At 37.1% G+C, this 24,507-nt stretch overlaps 2 protein-coding genes across 2 annotated transcripts in view; one reads left to right on the plus strand and one right to left on the minus strand.

Annotated features, from left to right (window-relative positions):
• Window positions 1-7,206, minus strand: part of mtx1b (metaxin 1b) — a 30,653-nt gene extending 23,447 nt beyond the window's left edge. Inside the window, exon 1 of the mRNA XM_052092625.1 lies at window positions 7,183-7,206. Within this exon, the coding sequence (XP_051948585.1) occupies window positions 7,183-7,206 (24 nt within the window). The remainder of the gene's footprint in view (window positions 1-7,182) is intronic.
• Window positions 7,207-9,857: 2,651 nt separating this feature from the next.
• txnipa (thioredoxin interacting protein a) lies at window positions 9,858-13,647 on the plus strand. Its single transcript, XM_052093423.1, has 6 exons — window positions 9,858-10,334; window positions 10,838-10,913; window positions 11,018-11,165; window positions 11,476-11,835; window positions 11,953-12,267; window positions 12,380-13,647. The coding sequence occupies exons 1-6, from the start codon at window positions 10,079-10,081 to the stop codon at window positions 12,425-12,427; spliced, it is 1,203 nt and encodes a 400-aa protein (XP_051949383.1). The 5' UTR covers window positions 9,858-10,078; the 3' UTR covers window positions 12,428-13,647.
• The last annotated feature ends 10,860 nt before the right edge of the window (window positions 13,648-24,507 follow it).

The raw sequence follows: 24,507 nt of genomic DNA on the forward strand, positions 1-24,507 counted from the left end.
TACCTGCCACATAGTGTGACTATTTGCACTGAAATATTCTGGTGAAATCAAAGAAATTAAAGACAAACTGCTCCTTGAGTGTCTCTGCAATGTCTTAGTGTGATAAGATGATGTGAATGTGCTTTTTCTATGCGGATGACCTGGGTTCTAATCCACCTTATGACCCAGTTTTCCCCATCCTGTTTCCTGTCTCCACTCTTAATATTTTTCTTTAAAATTACTTATAATAATAAATAAAATGTATATAAATTTGATTTCCTCACTGTGATTGGTTGGTGTTGGGTGTCTGTGGGGATATAAATAAACACACTGCAGTGATGCATTGTTAGCATTTAATTAGGGGTGCAAATATTATCTGTCTAACACTATTTACACTTTATTATCATTATTAAGAAATCCTTTTGTATTTCTGAAATCTCATATAGCATCTTGTGTTTCTTGGATACAGTCATATTTTGACACAAGTTCATGTTACTTTAAATCTTGGATTCTGTTATTGTGACGTAATTGACATTAATAGTAATTCATGAATTAAAAAGTCTTTGTGTTTAAATAAACTAGCTGCTATTTAAATATGTTTATCTCTTTTAGAACAAATCTTGTTTGTGTTCTGCAGTTTGCGCTCCTTTCCAGTCTAATGTGTCCCCACTCAAGATATACGTCCACTGAAGTGTGGATGCAATCTTTGTTTATTAAAATATAACATTGCATCTGAGTGGATTAAAACCTGTGACTTCTTATATTAGAAATGAATATTTTACCACTTGAACACCCAGTCAGACTCTCAACACCTGAACTGAGTGACGTTCTGTGACCAACAATATCTCATGACCGAATGTAACAGAGCTAAAGTTATCAAAATTATTATGTGAAATATTTATTTTAGAGTTTGAATTGTTCAACAAAACCGACTGTTCATATAAACAGATGATTTAAAGTCATTGTTTACGAGCTCTCCTCTTTGCTGTGCGGCTTCAAATTAACGGCGTGTAAAAATCTCGTGAGATTGCCGAGAGAGGGATCCCTTCTAGACACGACCTGGTTTAACTGTTTGCAAGAAGGAAACGGCATGGAAAATAGATTAACCCAAGCTAACACACAGGAAGATTCTGGGAAAGGAGTGAGCAGTCACAAGTGTAATATTGGTGCAGATGTGTTTGTTGTCAGTAAAGTTCACTTTATTGCATTTATTGCAGAAGTTATTAACTGCTCAGCTCAAACAAACAAAAGGACAGAAAACACAAATGTCATAATTTCTGCAGCCACCACCACTTGTGTATAATAGAAATATCAGCTGAGAAAATGCAGGCACTTCTAGGGCCAACTGAGGGTGCCATAGCTTTTCAGGAATTACTAGACAGGCATGAAGTTTGATGGTCAAGAATAAAAAAAAAATGGTACATGACTTATCAACTGTCCCAGACATAATATGTAATCCAGAGACTTAGCTTAAGCAGTGAATAGGGTAGAAATAAGTGGTGGAGGGTGTGCAACTTTTGTGAGGGATGATGTGGCATATAGAAAGATAAATATAGAAACACAGAGTGTTTGCAAGTGTGTTATGGTGGAGGTGAGGACATCAGCTGGAAGTGTGAGAATAATGAACTTTTAATCCATGTGCTCAGTTATCTACAGAAAAGTTCAATCAAATTTAGGGAAATGTTGAGGGTTCTGTGATGGGGATATTAACACACATAATGTTAAATGGAATTGTTATGGAAGAGTTTATGGAAGAGCATTTATTGGTTTGTTTAAATGATGGAAGTGGAACCAGAATTAACATTAGAGGTTCATTGTTCAAGTCTGGTCTCACATTAGTTTCAGGAACAATCGCATTAAAATGTCAATGGAAAGTATTAGATCATTCAAAAATAGGGAATGATCATTTCCCTATAGTTTCCTCAGTAGGAGTGGAAATGCATAGGAATATGTCAACAAAACAGTTAAGATGGGGATTCCACAAAACAGATTGGGAACAATTTAATAAAATATGCAAGGTGCAACAATTTAATTTAAATATTGATGAAGATATTGACAGCTGTGCAGATAAACTAAGCTCAGTTATAACTGGCGTAGCAATTACAATTGAATTAATTCCCAAATCTGAAGGTAATGGAAAGAAGAAGACAGTTCTGTGTTGGAATAAAGAATGCTCTAAGGCAGTTATAAACAGGAATTAAGATTTTATGGTACTAAAAAGAACATTAGTACCAGAATCAGCTAATATCCGAGGAAAAGAGCACAGGCAAGGAGAGTACAATAGTTAAGCAAGAAAAAAGAAATACTGCCAATCATACTGCTCTTCAATATGGCAGGAAACACAGCTGGGAGATGGATGGAGTACTTTAAAGAATATGATTGGAGTCTATAAAGCCAACAGTATTCCAGTATTAACAAAAAAAGGAAGAAAAGCTGTTACTGGGAAAGAAAAGCCAGAATTAATAGTAAACACCCTTCAAAAGGCCCACAGTACAGATAATTTAGATGACAAATATAGAATGAGAATGAGGACATTTTGGAACAACATCAAGATATTTATAATCAACCTGTTGGACAGGGATCCTTAGATGCTGCATTTGGAATATTTGAATTTAACAGAGTACTAGTTCGGGATGGGTGCCCTGTGCCAGGGAAAGATAGAATATGTTATGTTATGCTCAAGTATGCAGATGATATAGTGCTTAAAATAGTCCTAGAACTCGTTAATAAGGTTTGGGAAGAGGTAACTGCCAAGGGCATGGAGACATGCTATTATTATTCCCTTTGCCAAGCCAGGAAAAGAGTCTTCGATAGATGGGAATTATAGACCTATTGATTCTAGTACTGGGTTTTAAGTTTCTTATTTGGACAAACAATTCAAGGACAGGTGGGCAGTGAAATGTCACAAATAGAAAGTGAGGAGAACGGGACACCATAAGGAAGTATGACAAGCCCAATTTGACTTAATATCATGATTAATAATATATTTAAAGGAATACCATTATGCAGCATTATGCGCTGATGACGGTGCTTTGTGGAAAAGGTGATGAATTTGTACTTTCAAAATTAAATAAATTCAATAGGGATCGTTGAACTGTGGTCTTTAGAATGGAGGTTCAAAATCTCTAAAACTTGATGTCAGATTTTTACAAGAAAAAATAAAAGAAAACTTGCAATTAGTTACCCAAGGCTACAAATAACTGCAAATGTGGTTTGACAGTAAATTGATCAAATGGAAAGATCATATAGAATATATTGAAAAGAAAAGTGGTAGAGTGTTGAATCTAATGAGATGTGTTGCAGGACGGGGCGGGGGCGCTGATAAACAGTCACTGAAGGAGATATATTGTGCACTTCTTCAATTGGTTTTAGATTATGGATGCATAGTTTATGGATCGGCATCAGCTACCATGCTAAAGAGATTAGATATTACTCAGGCTAAGCACTAAGATATATTGCAGGGGCAATCAAATCAACACCAATAGCAGCATTACTGGTGGAAACATCAGAGATGCCACTAAATCAACTAAGGCAAAATTAGCGATGGCCTGCATGGTACTCAATAGGCGAACTCCGGTCCAGTTCCGGGCTCTAAATCTTTGTGCTAGTTATCTTACACCTGGGTAGTGATTGGGTAAGCGTGTGTATGCGCGTGGAGCAGGAATAAAGCGCATTCAGAGCCTGAAGGTGCGTACACACTGCCAGTGACTTTGTCACTGCAAGTCGCCAGTGGCTGGCGGTGAAGTCGCTAGTGGGTGTTCCCACTACTGGTTGCCTAGTAACGTTTATAAATGACATTCACGGATGTCATTCCATTGCTGTTGACAGCGAATCTCTTTTCTTGCCACTAAATACAAAGATTTTGGAGGGAAAAGACTAAATATAAATGGGATCAGTACATAAAATGCTTTATATCAAAGATGAATGAGAAACTAGGCGTGCTGTTTGCCATAGCGGCTGTTTATCTGCGGCGAAAATGCAAATGCCGGTCTGTCTGGGTACATAAAATCCCCGCGATCTCAGATACACCTTTCCACGCAGTATTTTTCTTAAAAATGTCCTTGTACATGGGAAGAAACATATCATAGAGCACTGGAAAATTTCTAACAGCAAGAATTAGCCTTTCATCCATCTTTCTGTTCCTGCAGGAGCTGAGAGAGAGAGAAGGATCACGTGAGCTCTCCCGTCGTCTCTCCTATTGGCTGTCGCTTCCGTTAGTCGCTCCAAAGTTGAACTTTTCTCAACTTTGTTGCGTCGCTGGACACGCCCACATCTAGCGCCAACGGCCGCAACAGCTCATGTCGCCGGAAGTCGCTGTGCTCGCATTGAAAATGAATGGTATTGAGTCGCTATCGCGCGCGATGTCACTGGCAGTGTGTACGCACCTTGAGAGAAACATTTCTCCGGACGCGATTTAATCCCGCTCCTCGCGTTTTACCTCTCTACCCTAATAATGAGACATCACATAAACCCTAATTTACCATACATTGAGTTGCAGGTGCGGTTATTTTTACAGAAGCAGAGATACTGGAATCTTTCGCTTAAACGTACTGCAGAAAACAAAAATGAAGCTATTAGTCAGCATAGATTCTGAATGTAAAAGATACACATAAACTGGACTGCTGTCATTCAGCTTCAAAATGAACTGCTGATATTAAATGTATGCAGTATAACATTGACATCAAGCGTTTAAAATGGGTACTGCAGTCCAAATTCAAAATATTGAAGATAGATTTCTACTCCGCCCAATCCTCCCGACTCTAAGCTCACGGGTTGCCAGGTTGAGGACACGCAACAGGAATGCGCAAACTGACAATGGCAAGCGACAAGGCCTGTGTTTGCCCGCTAACTTGTTTCAAATCTGGCAACCCGGTTTGTCGAAATATTATTGGTGAGTGGGCAGTGGGCGGGAAAACACAGGCCAAAACACTAACAGAAATTCCGGCCCTGAACAGACATTTCAAAGTAGAATATACAGCATTGATTTCGGAGAAGCTGTATATCAATTGAGCATGTTTACCAAATCTCTGATAATATATTATCATTTTATGCTTTAGTACAATAAATATATTCTACCTTTAATATTCATATCTAAGTGCCCTCGACTAGTGAAGTCTCTGTTAGCAATACATATTTTTATTATACAGATCTTTTCTGGTAAGGAAATGTAGACTGGACCTCTTGGAACTTTTATTGAGTACTCATGGCCTACTAGATTCATTTACAGGGTCAAAACAGTGAACAGTAAGAGAAATGTTTGAAGAGAGTTGGGAATCATCAAATACATCTGGTACAGGATTGGCATGGAAAACAAAGAAATGGGCTACTGCAATAGCATTAGACTCCATACAATTTGGTCCAGTAGTTTTAATTTTCCCAGTGTCCCCATGGCTTTTCATTCAACCTGAAATTGACTTATCATTGCAAGATAGAATACAAAAAAACAAAAACAAAAAAAACAAGTGTGGAAATAATATAATTATACAATGAAATATAATGGAACAGCTCACTATTCATTTCTTCAAGTGTACACTGATGGTTCAACCAACCCAGATACTGGGAGGACAGGTGCAGCTTTTTATGTTCCAGAATTTAAAAAAGGAAAATATGGGAAAAACAGATGTGTACACTGCTGGGATGATAGCAATACAAATGGCACAAATGGGTTGGGTAGATGAAGTGATGCCGGATAAAGTGGTAGTTTGTTCTGACTCAATGGTAGCACTTCTGAGCATTCAAACATTCTAGACACGTTGCAGTGATATTTTAAGGTTGGAAGTCTAGTTCATTTCATATAGGTACCAGCCCATGTTAGAAGTGAAGAAGTCGACAAAATGGCTAAAGATTCATTAAGGATGGACAATCCAAATATCAAAATCACACTTAGCAGAGCAGAAGGAAAGCATTTAATCTCAGAAGCATGTAACAACAAATGGCAGAAGTACTGGGATACATGTCAGACAGGATGACAGTTTCATAGGGTACAAAGGAACATTAAACAAAGCAAAATCCTTCATAATATCAGCAGAGAGAAACGGGTAATTCTTTCTCACTTGTGAATGGGACATTCAAAACTCAGTGGTACTCTACATATAATACAGGTTTATGTGATGCATGTCAGAAAGTTGAAACAGTAGAACATGTGTTAATGGCATGTCCTAAATACGAAAGAGAGTGGATTGAATTTAGGTAAGAATTAGAAATTTCAGGATGTCATGAATTTAAAATATCCAGCATCTTAAATAATTGTCCAGGAACAATAATAAAAAAACAGTTATGAAATTCATTAGGTTCAGCGGTCTTAAACATAGGATTGAGGGATTTACATTAAACACTTGAGTTCATTCTTTTCACACGTCAGTACAGTAGGTGGCAGTATCAAAGTCTTTCTAACAAGTCAGTCCACCGTCGGCCATCTTTAGAATGCTTTCGGGAGGTTATTTCCTGTCAGTACAGCCTATCTACTTGAATAAAGAAAGCCCAAATCTCAAAAACGGTTAATCAAAATTACAACCAAATAACATATTTCAAATAAGCAGTAAAGTCTGACAACACATGTATCATAAATTGTGCTTCTTTACATCAGATTACGCTAAACAACACAATTTTCTAGTCTTGTAGCTAATGTGCATGCGCGGTGTCGAGTTGATTGACAGGCGATGTCTAAATCTAAAAGGTGATTGGCTCTTTTACCAGTAAGGTGGGACTTCCTTTCTACATCAGTTGACCGTTGGCTGCAGTTGATCGTTCCGATTTCTCCCACTCATTCTAATAGAAGTGGCCCATCTCTGCTAAACACTCTCTGGCATTATGCACCTAATCAGCTTTTTTGCGACACACCAATAATCCCACCGAAGAAGCAGAAGAACTGTTTGCAAGTTGATTTAAACATGCATTTTTATTTATTTTGTTGTTACGTTTGGTAACTTAGTTTCCTTCTTTTTTTGTGAGCATGTATTTTATTTTCAAACTAGTTTATTTACAAAAAATTGCATGTTCATGAGAATTTCCAATTAAATACACCAAGAATTGCGTTTTGCCTTTACTTTCAAATATGATCAGTTAAATGTACTTGTGATTTCGACATGAAAATTGTTTCCTGGGTGTTTTTTTATTCGTTTTTTTAAGTAAACCCAATTCCAAGTATATTTTAAAGTCATATACATTGTGATATGTTCTGCACAACCCGGTGGGTCATTTTACCTGATCGCTGCCCATTCGGCCCATTTCGCAGCCGACCCACTTGCCCGCTCGATTCTCCAGATGGCCAGTCCGCCCCTGATTGGCCCCAAAGTGCGTCGGCCCACCGGGAAAATGCCCGGTATTACCAGTCCAGCCCTGATGTTGATGTTATGGTTTCGTTCTTCAAATACTACATGGAGTCAAAACCTTGCACACTGTTTAAGGATCTTTATAAAACCTCAAACTGGATTTATGGAGGTTCAGAGAAGCTATACATATGGATAAATATTTTATTTTTGTGATATCAGGATAACAACTACGTCAAGCAACACCTAAAACAAATAGCTGAGGTACAGATCAACAGAGTATTTCCTACTGTTTGTCGCTTGAGGGCGTTAGTATCCTCTCATTAACAAAGTGAAATTACATGCTCTCAATCAGCTCCCTAGCTCGTCAACATGAATTCGGGTACCAGTAAGGGAACTGATCCACTGAACACTGGCACACTGATGACGCAATAGCCCGCGACACGATAACGAGCTCGAGCATTGAAGCGCTGCTGTTATTAATCAGCACCATCGCTGTATAAGTGCTATCATTCATTTTCCTTGAAGATATTCAAACTTACAGTGTTATTATTATTACAGATAAATTACATAAATAAATACAAATATATAAGAGTGTATTTTAAACCTTCTTTTAACAACTCATATATTTAAGATTGTTTCACTTTCGATGGTAATTATGAATGAAAGACATTACAAACAACATATATTTTAAAGTGAAAATATGGCTTGTACTTAATAGTTTTACACTTGTGTTCGTCATCTAATGACTTAAGAGACTTCAGAAGACAAGACGACGTTTCAGGTAAGGGAGCATAGTGAGCAAAGATGCTCCCTAGTTTTTACAGTGCATTGTGGGGTTTTTTAGGGAGCGAACATTTCAGCGCACTGGAACGACTTTGCGATAGTCCGAGTTACTGAGCAGTACCATACTGAACGGACCTGATTGAGATGCACCCCATGGGCGATTTCCAATCAAAAGTGAACATCTATACCCTACTCACTCCACAAAGCTCTTGATGTGGGTACTCTGAAGAGAGCGTGTGTATACAGTTGAATACACTTCACAAAAGTCTTGTAAATAGGGCCCTTTGTGAAAAAAATAAACTTTCTTACTTTTGTTTGGAACAACACTTCGAGTGGCACCCCCTTCCCGAAGTGACCTTCAAGGGTGCAAAAATACTGTTTGAGTCATCACTTGGTGGCGATACACAATAATGCAGGGGCGGTGGCATGATATTTACATGGAGGCGGGCTGGGTACCTTGTGGATGTGGTGGCACTGAAACATACAGGTATGCTGATGTTATAGTTTCGTTCCTCAAACACTACATGGAGTCAGAACCTTGCACAATGTTTAAGGATCTTTTAAAAACCTCAAACTGGATTTATGGAGATCCAGAGAAGCTATACATATGGATGAATCTTTTATTTTTTGTGATATCAGGATAAAAACTACGTCAAACAACACCTAAAGCAAAGTGTTATATCGTCTGTGAGGCTTCTGTCAGGGGGTGCCCCACTCTAGAACTGCCCCTGCAATAGTGGGTTATTTTTAAAGATATAGAAATTTTCAACAATCGGAATTTATCTTAATTTGATTTAAAGCTCAATAGTGCATCATCATTTGTGAAAGCTGCGTGACTATAAAGCTGAATACAATGGAAGTCTTTCTAGCAAGTCAGTCCGTTGTCGGCCATCTTTGGAATACTCTCTGGATGCTATTTCAGTCATGACAGTGCAGCTCCTATCTACTTGAATGGGAAAAAGGTTGGTCAAGTTAACAATCAAAGAACATATTTCAAATCAGCAATAAAATCTGACAAAACTGGTATCATAAATTGTGCTTTATTACCTCATATTATGCTAAAAAAAAACAGCAATTTCCCTGGCTTTTATAGCTAATACAAAGAGTTGATTGACAGGAGTTTTCTGGGACTTCCTTTCTACATCCATTGAGTGTTCCAATTTCTCCCATTCATTTAAATAGATGTGGCCCATCTCTGCTAAATAATCTCTAGTATAATGCACTAGGGATACAATGGGCCTAGTGTAGGCCTGACAAACATGTTGATCAGTCTAAAAGTATGAGAACCAAATATTTACTGGAAAAACAAGTCCTAAATCTGACCAACCTAATATTGTAAACACATTCATTAATCATCTGACAACTCAGTTTCTACCAGCAGAGGCACCACTTTCCTTCAACAGCAAGAGCTGGGAATACCAGCCTGTACAACATGTTCCACATGAATGTACTCGCCAAGATTTACGCATTGCACGTAACACACTTTTGGGATGCAATCTCATTGGTTCTTCAAACTATCGGACATGCCTTTACAACACCCCGATCCTTTGTCATGACTCTTTGGCTACTCCTCCTCCAGCGCCCCCTCCCTTCATGCAGCTGCTGCGCACTCGCTCGGCGCTCTCAGCCACGAGGTGTCCACGCGCCGCTTCTAAACGTTGATTGGTCAGTGAAGACACAAACGCCGAATTCCGACCAATGGGAGCGCTGTGCATGCGCTGAGCCATGCGGTGCATACCACATCCACATGAACAGCTGAAGTGGTAAACAAGTCTAGTGAGTCTCAGGCAGAATCGTCGGAGTATAAAACCCTAGCCTAGCTGATTATGCACAAAGTGTCTACTAAACATGCGAGCAGGGAGTGTGTGATTTGTAAATTTGCATAAAGCATTAATTTGCTGCAATTCCATTACGAGCAAGGTTTTTAGCATTTAATATGAACATTTGATGCACTTTCGAAGGATTATTGACGTTCTGGCTGATTTTACCGAGTTTTAGTCGCAAAGTCTTCTTTTCTTTCTTCTGTGCATTTAATATTCATAACGATGGTTGCGATGACAAAAAGAGTGAAGATGTTCGAGATCGTTTTAAATGATCCAACCAAGACTTTCTACTGCAGTGGAGATAAAGTTGCTGGGAATATCCTTGTGGAGGTGTCGGAGGTGACCAGAGTGACGGCCATGAGGGTGTTCGGAGTCGGATGCGCCAAAGTGGAGTACGCAAAAGGCAAACAGAGATGCCGTGAAGAAGTTGACTATCTTAAGTATGAAGAAGTAGTCCACATGGATGACCATCCTGAAGGTGAGTTCAAATGGTTTAACTGCGCTCTTAAAGTTGACATCGATCTGGTTAATGCATGCACAGAGATGGTGCTGATGTGTACTGCGAATATACCACGATTACATGGCTTGTCCATAAACGTTTTTGTTTTTATGTAATCAACATCAAGATTTAAGGTTGAAATTTATATAAATGTATGGGGAAAGTGTACATTTGTACTTTAAGCACATACTGTGTACCGTTTCGCTTATAGTTGATCATTGTTTTGTCTTCATTAGTGCATTTTAAATGGTCCTGATGTGTGACACATACATTTTTAATCAGCAAAAGGCTGTTTAAAATAGTTTTAATCATAGTCACAATGTAAAACATGTCAATTTCCCAACAGTACTTCATGTAAGTCACTTAAAAGATGCAACGAAGCCAATGCATCTCATTTCTAAAGTGTAAAAATGTTACAGTCAAGTGTATCCCGTATTACCAATGCCATCCTTAACTAACATCATTATCATTTCCTTTCACAGACACAGATGGTTCAGTCATCCTCCGTCCAGGCAACAAGTATGAATACTCATTTGGCTTTGAGCTGCCTCAACAAGGGTGAGTTTCCCCTTTGGTGTTCTCCAGTGACTAATTGCCTGCTCTGAAGTCATGTTGTCAGAGATTCATCAAACAGATTAATACAATTAACATTTTCCCAACAGGCAACTGGTGTCTTCTTACAAGGGCAAGTTCGGGTATGTTCAGTACTATGTGAGGGCTCTGATGGAAATGCCCTCTCAGCCCACCCTCCAGTGCAAGAAACACTTTGAAGTTGAAGAGCCCCTGGATGTAAATACCCCAGACTTGCTGGTGAGTTTCACATTTTCCAGACTTTCAAAGCTGTAGGCCTCCGATCATGCCTAACCCTGCCATTGAATTGGGCTTTGTGATTTAGTAGGTTTTTCTATTTATTAAGGATTGAGAAGACTTATCTCATTGAAGTTTTGATCATTGACTTCCATTAATAGTTCCTGAGAGCATAGAAAAGGAAACTAATTGTTTAGGACTCTACTGATAAACTGTTATCTGAATATAACATCTGCTCCAAGTCAGTCATAAACATGTGTACATGAAGCTGGAGTGCAAGTTGATCATCTATTTTTTTTCCGTCCATCCACAGTCTCCAACTGGAGGCATGAAGGAGAAGAAAGTCACCTGCATGTTCATCCCTGATGGCCAAGTGTCTCTGAACGCCAAGATTGACAGGCGTGGCTTCTGTGAGGGGGAGGAAATCTGCATCGATGCAAAATTCGAGAACACCTGCTCCCGCATCGTGGTACCCAAAGCGGCCATCATTGCCAAGCACACCTACCAGGCTAATGGACGCACCAAGGTCTTGAAGCAGAAGCTCTCCTCGGTGCGCGGCAACCACATCATCTCGGGCATGTGCGACGCCTGGCAGGGGAAGAGCATTCGGGTGCCCAAGATCAAGCCCTCCATTTTGGGCTGCAACATTATTCGAGTGGAATATGCACTGATGGTGAGTGTTTGGCTGGTTGCGTTGTGCAGTTATCATAATCTTGCTGTATACTTGGGAAAAATGTTGCAGATTTAAAGTGGCCGCTTAATTAAAACTCTTATTTATCCTTATCTACAGATTTACATGCACATCCCTGGCAGCGATAAGTTGGTTCTGGAGCTCCCACTCGTCATTGGCACCGTGCCCTACAATGGTTTTGGCAGCCGCACCAACAGCATGAGCAGCCAGGATGGTTCTGTCAGCACAGCGTCGGCCAGTTGGGTGTCCTTACGGATGCCATCATCCGCCCCACCCAGCTACTGCGATGTCACTCGTGATTGCTGCATGGATCATCCTCTCACGCCTCTGCTGGATGACTATGATGATGGAGACAGTCCCATCTACATGAACACACCCCAGTTCCAGTTCCCCCCACTCCCTGCTTATTCAGAGGTAAGAGAAATCACATTATACACTGTCCTCAAAAAGTATTTCTTTATTTGAACATATTTTCCACATTTTAGAATAGTGATGTAATCTAACTCTTTGTTCTTTTGTCATTCAGGTGGAGGAAGAGTTTAACAGCAGTGTTCGTATGCTTTCTGTCTGTTGAACTGACCCAGCAGAGCTAGAACTGAACTGTTGCCCATTAAAAAGGGGCTTCTTTTACACTATAAGCACTTCAGGCTTTCACCATGCGAATCGGAGCTGGTTTGAGAAGTGTTGAATGGATGTGTGAAAGATGAGGTGGAGGACTTGGGGTCCGAGCGAACCCGTGCAAGATGAGCTAGTCAAAGTTGCGAGGAAGAAGTGCCTGCGTTGCCTGCGTTGCCGACAGCCTCTTATATCCTGCTCATTTTCCACTCATACAGACGCTGTTTCAGGTCCTGAAATGGCGCAAGGGCTGTTTGGCATGCTGTATTTCACTGTGTTTGAGCTACTCCTTCTTGACATGAGATTACTACTGTGCAAGGCAATTATACCACATTATAGCCATATAAGCACACCTTGACTTTCCCAAATGTTGGTCATATACTTTCCAATAGTCTCCAACATAACATTAATTTGCATTTAGCTACTTGATTGTGTTGACTTTTCATCATGTTCGTTACCATTCCATTTGCAATCCAATGTTTTTGGGAGGTTCTTCAACACATTTGCTTTTATGCGTAAGGTTAAGCAGATGTGCTAATCCAGGGACATTTTGTTGTAAGTTACTTAAATGTAAAATGAAATGTAGTATGTCAATAATTTAATTAAGGTATCAAGGGAAATTATGCAGTGTCCGTGTGTAATGTGCCAGTGTTTATCTAATTTTATGCACTTGAATGGATGCAAGATATGAGTTACTATCCACATGGAGTTTTTCTATGTTCTTTTTTTTTTTTTTTTTTTACTCGTCTTCCAAAATTGCTTTTATGTTGGATCTACACTGAGGAATCAGGTGTACCAAACTTCCATTCAAGAAAAACCTTGTACTACAAAGGGCTCCGTTGATGTGTTTTCTCTTCCACTTTGGACTTCATCATTAGGCCAAAATATAACTGGACACTTTCAAGTGGCAAAATGGTGTTTGGGCTTTGGGCCCTTACCGCGTTTATTTGTGAGACCAGAAGCTACACTGTGTGTAGCCGTATCGTAAAGACATTTACATTTTGATGAACATTTCACTTGTGGAGATCTTCCTAAACCTATTTTTGTGAGTACAAGATGAATGTTATTGTAAAATATGTGGCAATGCAAATTTGCAAATTATCCTTTTTGTAAGTTAAAGTTGTGTTTTTTTAATGAGAACTCTTTGGGTTAATTTTCAATAAAAACATTGAAATGTCAGTCTAATCTGCATCCTTTTGTTCATTCACAGTATACTCTTCAACCATATGTACATTTAAAGTTGTTGAATGCTCTTTATTAAAGGAATGTCCTGGGTTCAATACAAGTTAAGCACAATTGAAAGAATGTGTGGCACAATGCCGATTCGAACAAAGATTCATTTTGACTCGTCTCACATTTTCTTAAAAAAAAGAAGAAAAAGAAAATCTTTGTTCCAGTAAGGCACTTACAATGGAATTGAATGGAGCCAATCTTTAAACTTTGAAAAACCCTCTGTTTCAAAAGTATAACCAGAAGATGTAAACAATATAGAGTACTATGGACATGAATGACAACAAATTGTGACTTATTGAAGAGAGGCGTGCTATTACTTTTTTTAAGTAATAACTTTTTTTTTTTTTTTTTTTACTTATCTGACTTTTTGCCTGTAGGATAATAAAATTAGGAAATAAAATCCCTTACACTAGTGACCAGAAAAATCACCAGATTTTTACAGAAAATATAAAAATGTATACTGAAAACAAAATTTTTATTTCACAATTCATTTGTGGACATTATTTCCACACAATTAAAATGAGTTTCTGGAATATAAATTTAATGCGTAATCTCTTCTCAGTAATTTGTCTATCAGAAACTTATGGTGATGATTCCTTATGTGCTTAATAGGAAAAGCAACACCCATATGCTTAAATAAGTAATGTACCAACACCTAACCATTAGCTCCACTCTTCTGCAAAATGGTTACATAAAAAATAAATAATAATAATAATTAAACATGAAAGAAACTCCTCTAAATCCCAACATAACTGAACAATGAAACACTGGCATGTCTCCTACTTGGTTCATTTGTCATAGAAATACATTAAAATAACATACTCTTCCAATCCAGTCCCATGCAAAGCATGCAGGGAACTGGAAATCTCCTGCCCAGTTTCAGCAATACATTGATGCAAAATATATTATTCACATAGTTCCAACACAACTGGAATAAGTGAACATATATGTTCTATAGATTGTTTGTACACAATGAAATTAAGTTGAGATCAAATGCTAAATAGTTGTGCTGCATCTGCTCATTTTAAACAAGTTTATTGGGCAAGGAGTAAAAAACATGTTGTGAGAACACCATTTGTTTGAAGTCTGAATCCATTTGATCATTTCATAGCAATGTGTTCTTGTCACTTTCTAATGACTGTTGACTACACAATATTATTATGTTCTCATCTCAAACATTAAATTGATTTCAGGTGTTCAAGTTTAGTATGTTAGATAAATCTGCTTTCCCTTTTTTTATACAGTAAACAACGTTTTCTTTGAATCCAGCTGGACTGATAGAAAATTCCATCCTTTTGGCTTCTTTATCACAAGTCATGGTTTATTTTCATTGGTTAACTTTAGATAAGATTTGAATGTGGTATGAATTGTGGAGTGAATTGAAAATCAGAGTAGGGTAAACATACAACGTTGTTCATATTTGCAGTGTTCATGACAAACATCATCTGATAATTGGCAGAATGACCCACAGTGGTTTATGTTTAATGTTTTACTTGCTTATTGGGTATATGTCACGAAAACTGTTATGGACCATTAAGTTTTTTTTGTTTTGTTTTTTGTACTGTGACAAACATTCATGAATATGAAAAATTAAGCACAAGTCCTTCAGTTTCTCAGTAGCCTAATGTGATGCAAAAAAAACAAAAAAGAAGATAAATCTAGGCATATTCTGTCATATGAAACAACTATAACACATATTAGTATTTGTTATACTGAATTTATTAATGCTACTTTTAATTAAAAAATGTGTTTATTGTTGATGATTTTCAATACTGCATTAGCTACAGCTATTATATATATATATACATATTTGTTGTGCTTAATTGTCATTAATTAATTAATTGGAATCCTAATGGCCCTAAAGTAAGCTTTGTTTTCTTTATAAATAATAAAAAAAATAATAATTCTAAATATTTTACTATAATTTTAATTTTATAATTTTTAACTACTACTATAATTATTATTATTATTATTATTATTACAGTATATACTTTTTATTTTGGGTTAAACATGACGTTTCTGGTGGGCTGTTTATACAATTTACATTTTCGTGCTACAGAACTGAAAAATATAAATTAACAATGAAACACTTGACACTGTTCGTCAGAAATGAGACAGAATTTGGTCAAAAACCAATGACCCTTTTGTAACATCCTTCACATAAATCTTATTCAGAACCAACACTTACAGTGTATGTTGGTCTGTGCTTCAGACATCTTCCTTACAGTAGTCTTGTAGAACTGGACAGGGGTCAAGACATTTGCGTCAATTTTGTGCTGCTCAGTTTCTTGTACGCATGCACCATTTGTCGAGACGTGCCCTACTCTTGTAGCGCAGTATGCGATAATGACAAAATGTGTTTATCTCTGGCAAAACACTCTCTCTTTCTGCTCAATCTCCCACATTCTCTAACTATCTCGTCCCTGCCCTTACTCTCTAATCTTATCCTGCCTCAGGAAACCCTCTCGTGTTTAAGGCCCTACCCAAACCACAATCCCTCTGCCGGGACGGCTGCCCAAATGTATCATTTCAAATCTAAATCCTTCTCCTTCTTTTGTCTATCTGTTTGAAATATGTGGTTCACAGGAGGTGAATTATCTGTAATGACTTGCTCCTGTCCAAACATGGTCATACTGTCATTCTGTAATGCATCTTCTATCCTGGTACACTTCAGCATGCACAAGTATATTTTCTCTCCTTTATTGGATGTGTTCTCAATATTTTAGATACAGGAGCACTGAGCAATTACATTTAATATTTACAAGGAAGAAAAGCAATCAAATATTTAAACAGAGTAAACAGAATAAGCCTGTGTACATGTTTGTACACAGGCTTATTCTGTTTGTACAAACTTAAAGGAATAGTTCACCCAAAAATGAAAATATTCTGTCATATACTCACTCTCATGCCACTTTAAACCTGTATGATTTTTTTCTTCTGTGGAACACATAAGGAGAATTTTGAAGAATCGTCATGAACACGAATAGTGGATCTGGATCCTCAAGATTGAAAAACAGACAAAAACACCTGCTGTAAAACCTTTTCTTTTTAAATGGACAAGTCTTCTGAAGCCATGTGATCTTTGTGTGATGAACACACCAAAAAGTCATTATTGACTAGTATGCAGCTCCCAAATCAAATCTGTGGCCTATGGCACAGGCTGAGGATCAACCACATCAACGTCATTGATTCTTGAGTGTCTCATAACCAATGTTTGGTAATTTACTCAAAGCGGTAATCCACTTAAAATTATTTATTACTACTCTAAAAGTTTAATCAGATTACTTTACTTCATTAAAACGTAGTCACATTACTTAGTACTTCACTTTTAAGCAGTATAAGCAAATTATCAGGGCCAGCAAAGCCTTCTCTGCTGGCCTAACATGCCAAATAAATACATATTTTTCATCCTTTCATTCTCAATCACATTTTTGCCTATGTATTTTTAATCTCTTTCCACTCTTAATTAATCTACAAACAAATAGAGAAAAACTAAAAGTTTATCCAGTCAGAATGTATTCCTTGATGCTTTCAAGTGAAGTGTGACAACTGTTTCACAAATCACATGCCCAAAGCAGCGTGAGTTTGAGCTCCACCTCATCAGGCCTTCAGAATTTCCACAGAATCCCTCAACAGTGCAAATTTATGGGCAACTAAAGTCAGATTGTCAGATTCATCAGCCAATCAGATTAATTAATTTATTCTTGGTGGGTGTGATCTTTAGGATATGCGTGGTTGAGGACTTCTAGCTGGCCTTGAGTGACACTATCCCGCTTGAAGTGATTATGTAATTCAAGAGCGAAGAGCACGAGATCTTGCTGATGAGTCAGCTGTCATTACTGCCGCTATCGCCATTGAGAAAGAGATCCTTATGGATTTAAAAACACAAGATGTTCTGCATGACCATGTGATTGCATAATTTATTAAACAGGAAAGGAGGACTGATTTTCACTTCAAGTAAATTGGTAAGTGCTTTTTGCATTGCTATAGCAACATCAGGAGTTTTCTAAGTGTAAATTATGCTGCTTGAGCATTCAGAGTCAGATCAAGTTTTGAAAAGTAGCGCTGCGTTCCATTCAACTCTGAAAGTTTGATTTTCCAACTTCCTACTAGAAAAAGTGCAATGAATACATTTTTAAGTAAGAATTACAACTTGTTGGCTCGTGCAGAAATTCTCAACTCCGATTTCGCCGAGATGCAGGGGCATTATGTCACACAAACATGGTGACACTCAAATGATAACACTCACACTACTTTTAATAGTTTTATAGTGTTTTTATGGTGAGATAGATGATTTTTTTTCTGAGATTGACAGCCTCAATGTGACAAATTTCCCCTTTTGTATTCCACAGAAGAAATAAAGTCAAATGGGTTTGGAGGGGCATGAGGGTAAGTAACGACCGAATTTTTCTATTTGGGTGAATTACTATTTTAATTATGTGATTGTTCTTGTGTATGGCGATGTACAGTGTCAAGAAAAAGTATGTGAACCCTTTGGAATTTGCTGGTTTTCTGCATTACTTGGTCATAATATGTGATCTCATCTTTATCAAAGTCACAAGTGTAGACAAACACAATGTGCTTAAACTAACAACACATAAAAAAATTATAATATTTAATGTCTTATTACAGCCCATTAGACATTCGCAGTGTGTTGTAAAAAGTAAGTGAACCCTTGGATTTAATAACTGGTCGATCCTCCTTTGGTAGCAATAACCCCAACCAAGCGTTTCCAGTGGCTGCGGATTAGACCTGCACAGCGTTTAGATGGAAGTTCAGACCATTCTTTCTTACAGAACTGCTTCAGCTCAGCCATATTCTTATGATATCTGGTGTGAACATCTCTCTTGATGTAATTCCACAGCATCTCTATTGGGTTCAGTTCTGGGCTCTGACTGGGCCACTCCAAAAGTTGGATTTTCTTTTTTTGAAGCCATCCTGTAGTAGATTTACCTCAATGTTTAGGGACATTGTCCTGCTGCATCATCCAATGTCTTCTGAGCTTTAGCTGGCACACAGCCACCCTGGCTTTGAGTCAGAAGTTGGCAAACCTGTCATCCAATTAAATAAATTACATTGGAGGTGTGGGTTAGAGCTATTTTGACTTGTAAAAAGCACTCAAGCATTTTGAGATTGTTATTCACAAGAAACATCTGCTGATGTAAACCTTGCCTCACAAAAAAGAGATCTCAGAAAACCTACGATCAAGAATTGTTGCTTTGCATAACGCTGGAAAGGGTTACAAAATTATTTCGAAAACCTATTCATCTGTTCACAGTTAGACAAACTGTCTATAAATGGAGACGATTTAGAACTGTGTCTACTCTCCCTAGAAGTGGCCGTCCAGCCAAGATGACAGAAAAGGGCACACCTAAGAATGCTCAATGAAGTAAAAAAAAGAACCCTAAAGTGACATCTAAAGACTTGAAGGAATCATTGGAACTGGTTAACATCTCTTTTCATGAGTCTACTATACAGAAAACATTAAACAGGCATGGTGTCTATGGCAGGACACCACGAAGGAAACCGCTGCTTTCCAACAAAACTTGCTGCATGCCAGAGTTTGCCAAAGACCACCTTGACACTCCACAATTAGTTTTGTGGAACTAAGGTTGAATTGTTTGAGAAGAAACACACAGCACTATGTATGGTGTAAAAAGGGCACCACATACAGTACCTGCATAAAAACATCAACCCAACTGTGAAGTATGGTGGAGGAAGCATCATGGGGCTGCTTTGCTGCTTCGGGGCCTGGACTGCCATCATCGAGGGAGAATTTAATTACCAAGTTCATCAAGATATCCTACAGGATAATTTAGCTTTTGTGTACATTAAAGGCTATGGGTTCATTTACTTTTCCACAGCACTGTGAATCTTTAATAGTATGAGTTCAATAAAGACATGACAGATTATAATTGTTTTTGTGTTGTTAGCTTAAGCACATTGTGTTCTGTTTATACTTGTGACATTGATGAAGATGGGATAACATTTTATGACCAATTAATGCAGAAAACCAGCAAAGGTTCATATACATTTTTTGCCACTGTAGTTATGGGCCAGCAGGGTAACAGCAGTGGGCCTAGTACATAGCCTTGTGGTACACCAGTGTTATATATGGTGTGATGAAAAGTTCTGGTTTGGATTTTGATTACCTAATGCCTGTTGTTTCAGGACCAAGTTGCAGAGAGAGATAGAGAGAGAGAGAGAGAGAGAGAGAGAGAGAGAGAGAGAGAGAGAGAGACATGTTAAATTCAAGAGAAGACATATTGTTCATTAGGCTCTTTGTTATGATTGTGTTTAATGCTGAGCTGAAGTCAATAAAAATAATGGTGACATCCTCTATGAAGTGGCTTTGAATACCTTAAAGCAATATATGTTTTGAAACAGATCTCTGGTGTGCTACTGGATTTCTCCAAACATGCATAAAATCTGTTAAGTGAGTCGGGTAGGAAGGTGCCATTGATACAGGCAGGGTGGTTTCTCTTCCTGTGGTCAATGATATGCTGTTGACATGTCTTTGGGAAATGCTCAATATTATTTCACTAAAGTAGTCTTAAACAGCCTTGGTAACATAAAGTGCATGTGCTACGTGCTCAGAGGCATGCAGCCAAAATTAAGCATGCTCAAGAGATGCCTTTCTGACATGAAGATTCATTTTTACTGCTTCTTCTTAACATATGTAGACACCCACTACATTTAAACTTGCATGATACAGCAGCTATTAAAAGAAACCCTGTAACCAGCATGGTATTGCCCCTTCAGATGCCAGAAAATTTGACCACATTTGCACATTTTAATTATTATTATAAAAGCACAATTCAACTATTGTATAGCCAAAGAGCAAACAGGTTGTTAGTTGCATTATGGGAATATTTAGACAGACAGATCAGACATTCTTGACCCTTGACTTTAAACAAATATTTTCCTGACTTCTAGAAGAGAACAAGTTCTTTCTTGCCATCGAAAGCTCTATAAATGAGAAGCGAATGACCAAAACAAGTTTTTGCCAAAGTTGTTTTTTTGTTGTTGTTTTTTTTCAAGAATCTTTTAAACAATTAATCATCTGCTGATGGTAAAGAATCACTTCCTCTTTTTGTTCTTCTGAGATACATAACGTATTCAGGTCTTCAAATTTTAAAGTAACAAGAGGCTTACATAAGTTTTGAACATGGAAATGAAAATGAACATTTAACATTTAAGATTGTTATTAAGTGTGTTTAGGACAGTATTACAAACTAGATTTAAAGATTTTCTGAAGAAAACCTGAGTATTGCTTTTCCATTCAGAACCTGAGACATTATAATGTGAAGTTACAGCCCATTTGTATACAGATGAATGGGAGAAATCATAATGCTAAATACTGCGGAGGGTGTAATCCCTCGTTACAGTTAAAAGAGCCAATGGCCTGTTTGTTTAGTCAAGAACATGTATAGGTATGTGCTTTAGTAATTCAATTATTAAATATATAATGATTACATTATTCAAAATAATTATATTTAAATATTTATAGATATAATATATAATAAATATAATTCCAATAATTAAAATACATTACATTATTGTGGCAGATGAGTAAGGTATTGTTTAGGCAATACAAAAAGTGGCTTTAGAAGGCATAACATAAGAAGAACATTAGAACGTAAGCTTTAGCAGGCATCTACATGGAGGGGCCTTCTCTTGTGTCACTGTTAACTGTAGAAAACACAGCACTAAGTGTTTGACCATGCAAATTTATGTCGAATACAAGGGAAGCTATTTGCTGACTATGTGGAAAAATAGTTTATTGGACACAGCGTTGTCTAATTTTATCTAATAACTGACGAACAGTGTTATTATTGTTAATGAAATCAAAAACTAAATGAAACATTTTTATGACTTAAATAAAAATTAAATACATATTTGAAAAAACAGAAACTAAACAAAAATACATTTGCATGTTTTAAAAAGTAACAAAAATAAAACTGACTGTAATTAATTTAAGTTTTATTCTGTGTTGCACAGTATTATCACATTTGAATCATTTACAACCCTTCATTAAAATTATCAATAAAAATGCAAATGGCAGATAACATTTTGTTGAAATTCCTTCGGAGGAAACAAAGTTTGATTGAGCGTGCACTTTTAATTAAGTTTACGTGACGAGTTTGGCTTTCTGTGTCATTATTAACAGCTGTGTGCATCCATATGAGCAAAATAAGTTAATTGTTGTTGTTTTCTTTCACAATTACAATACATTATGCATATTTGAGAACACACTTGGAAAGGTACTGTAACATGCCTTTAATCGTGATCATTATTTGTCAATAATGTGTTATTGGCTTGCACCATTAAGTTGTTATTTCTATGATCCAGCTTGATTTAAAGTTACCAACACTGTAAATGATTTCTGTTGTTTTCACAGTAATATTGCTGTATTTTCAGTGAAAGTTTACTGTAGAAACAGTTTACAGTATGTTGCTGTCAATTTCATAGCTTTTACAGTATTATTGCTGTATTTCCAGCTTTGTCTACTGTAGAAACTATTTACAGGAAAGTTGCTGTCAATTTATGCTATTCTTTGAAAAAAAAACAGAGTTGGACAATAATAACAGTAATCCTTATATTACTGTTAAATTGATGACAGTATTATTTCAGACAAGCCCCGACAGAGGACGTTTTTTGGTTTATTGAGGTAATTTCAGCTTAGGAATTTTACAATACATTGTTTCATAAGGGAACCCATATATGAAGGCATTTAGTATATAGTTAAAAAAAAAGTTAAACATTTATGTGGGTGTTTTTTAATTGCGTGTCTATATGGTTGCCAGATTTTGTCACAGACCCAACTAATCTAATAGGTTTAGCCTACACTTTTTTGGGTGGGAGATGTGATTCCCATCCAATGATCAATAACATAGGTTATGCAAAATAGATAAAATCAATTCCCATGATTTTTTTATTATTAGTATTTTGCTTTCTAATTGCACACTTAATTACACAAAGAGTGAAATCGCAATGGGTATACCTGGCAACCAATCATCTAAACCGTCAGCCAGGTGAGATGTAAAATTCTATTTGTATTCAATATTTTAAAGATGTGTATTTCTAAACGTTTCACCCCAAATGTGAAGATATTCGTTTTACCATTAAATAATCGGTGGTGATTTTGATATAAAGATAACGTTAGCTTTGTAACGCAAACATTCTTGCCAGTTAGCCAAATACTAGTTATCACAAGGTTTGCTGTTAATGTTAGTTAATAATTTCAAGTTTAGAACAAAGTAAATCGAAATGTTATTTTTTCTGAACATTTGTGTGTAACGTTAACTTACACCGTGTGCGTGCGTGTGGCCTGTCACAATCAAGGCCTCATATGCGCCCGTTAACGTTACGTTACCCCTACAAGGCTATGTTCGAAATCGACCTATGTTATCCACGACTTGAAGGGACAACCACAGTGTTTTCAATTATATTATACATTTATAACGTGAGTACAACCGATGTACACTTAAAGTGAATTACACAGTCGGTGAAAGTCGCGCCGAATGAATTCCCGCGTCTCGGCATCCTTCAGACCAGACGTTCACAGGGTTCGATTTTGCTCACTCGTTTTCATTCACGTCAAGTACACTACCGTATATTAGTTTATTAATGTCTGGAAACAGCCACTGCCAACGGACTGAGGTTAATTTAGTTGTATATTTGATATTCGTTTGATATTCACGACAATGGTCATTATAATCTCCGTTTTTGTCACCTTGGGTGCTTCTCATTTCTTATTTGTGACAAATCAGGTTCTCCTCGAAATCGGGTCTCTGTCAGGACCCCAAGCGATCTCAAATTAGTTTTAATTGGTAGGTCTACTCTCTTTAGTGTCTAATTACAATTCCTACAAAATCATGTTATGATAAATCCTTTTGAACCACTTTAAAATGACCATTAATATCTGTAACTTATTATTTAGCATACTAGCACAGATACCGATTGGCCTGATAGCATACACGCATTTACACCTACTGTACATGTATTCAGTCATCTTTAATGCAATTATGTGTTAAAAAGATCAGGGTCATTAAGAAAGAGGATTCATTGTGAAACGAACATCTCCGTAGGTTTATGCAGTGTTGAATATGTTTTTCATCTCTTTCAGCATGTATGTAGTTGTTCGACATTGCAGCGGCTGATGAGTATCGCTCTTACGGTTAATACAGAGGTAAGTAATTTTCAGCTATTGAAGAACACATTCAAATACATCAAATTAGAGCGGTTTTAGCTTTTAACATGGATCGAGGAGATCAGGATCTTAGAATTTAGTTTAAAGGGATAGTACACCCAAAAATGTACTCACACTCACATAGTTTCATTCTCATTTAAAGGTATTAAGTTTTGGCTTATCTCCTGGTTCAATGTATTGTGGTTCCATATACTGTAAATTAAATGAAAGCTGTTTATCACATTGTCTGCCAAGCTGTAGTGCAACTAAATTTTTGTTTTGTTCTCTATAGGCAGCAAAAATCTGGGATCTGCATTGGCCCTTCGAAGTCTGGACTGGAGAATGTTTTTACAGTTTAATGAATTACATTTTAATAAAAGATTTAAAATGGACTTCTGAGTGTTGTCATAATTGATGTGACATCTTATAATTAGTAATATAACTGTGAAATATTTGTGCATACAAGTCTTTGTATTTCATTCTTTTTAAGCCTGTAACAGATTGTATTTAGTCATAATATGTATATATGTGAATATAAAAACTATAATATGTGAATATAAAAACTACCGTAATCAATTATACTGCATAGTAACTTTACAGTGTTTTAAAATACA

The sequence above is a fragment of the Xyrauchen texanus genome, chromosome 26 (genome assembly GCF_025860055.1).
Source record: "Xyrauchen texanus isolate HMW12.3.18 chromosome 26, RBS_HiC_50CHRs, whole genome shotgun sequence".
In the NCBI taxonomy this organism is placed as follows: Eukaryota; Metazoa; Chordata; class Actinopteri; order Cypriniformes; family Catostomidae; genus Xyrauchen; species Xyrauchen texanus.

Excerpts from the sequence above, each read along its gene's own strand:
- txnipa (XM_052093423.1), top strand. The coding sequence starts at position 10,079 with ATGGTTGCGATGACAAAAAGAGTGAAGATGTTCGAGATCGTTTTAAAT. Across the intron at positions 10,914-11,017 it reads TTTGAGCTGCCTCAACAAGG|GCAACTGGTGTCTTCTTACA; the intron begins GTGAGTTTCCCC and ends TTTTCCCAACAG. Across the intron at positions 11,836-11,952 it reads GAGTGGAATATGCACTGATG|ATTTACATGCACATCCCTGG; the intron begins GTGAGTGTTTGG and ends CCTTATCTACAG.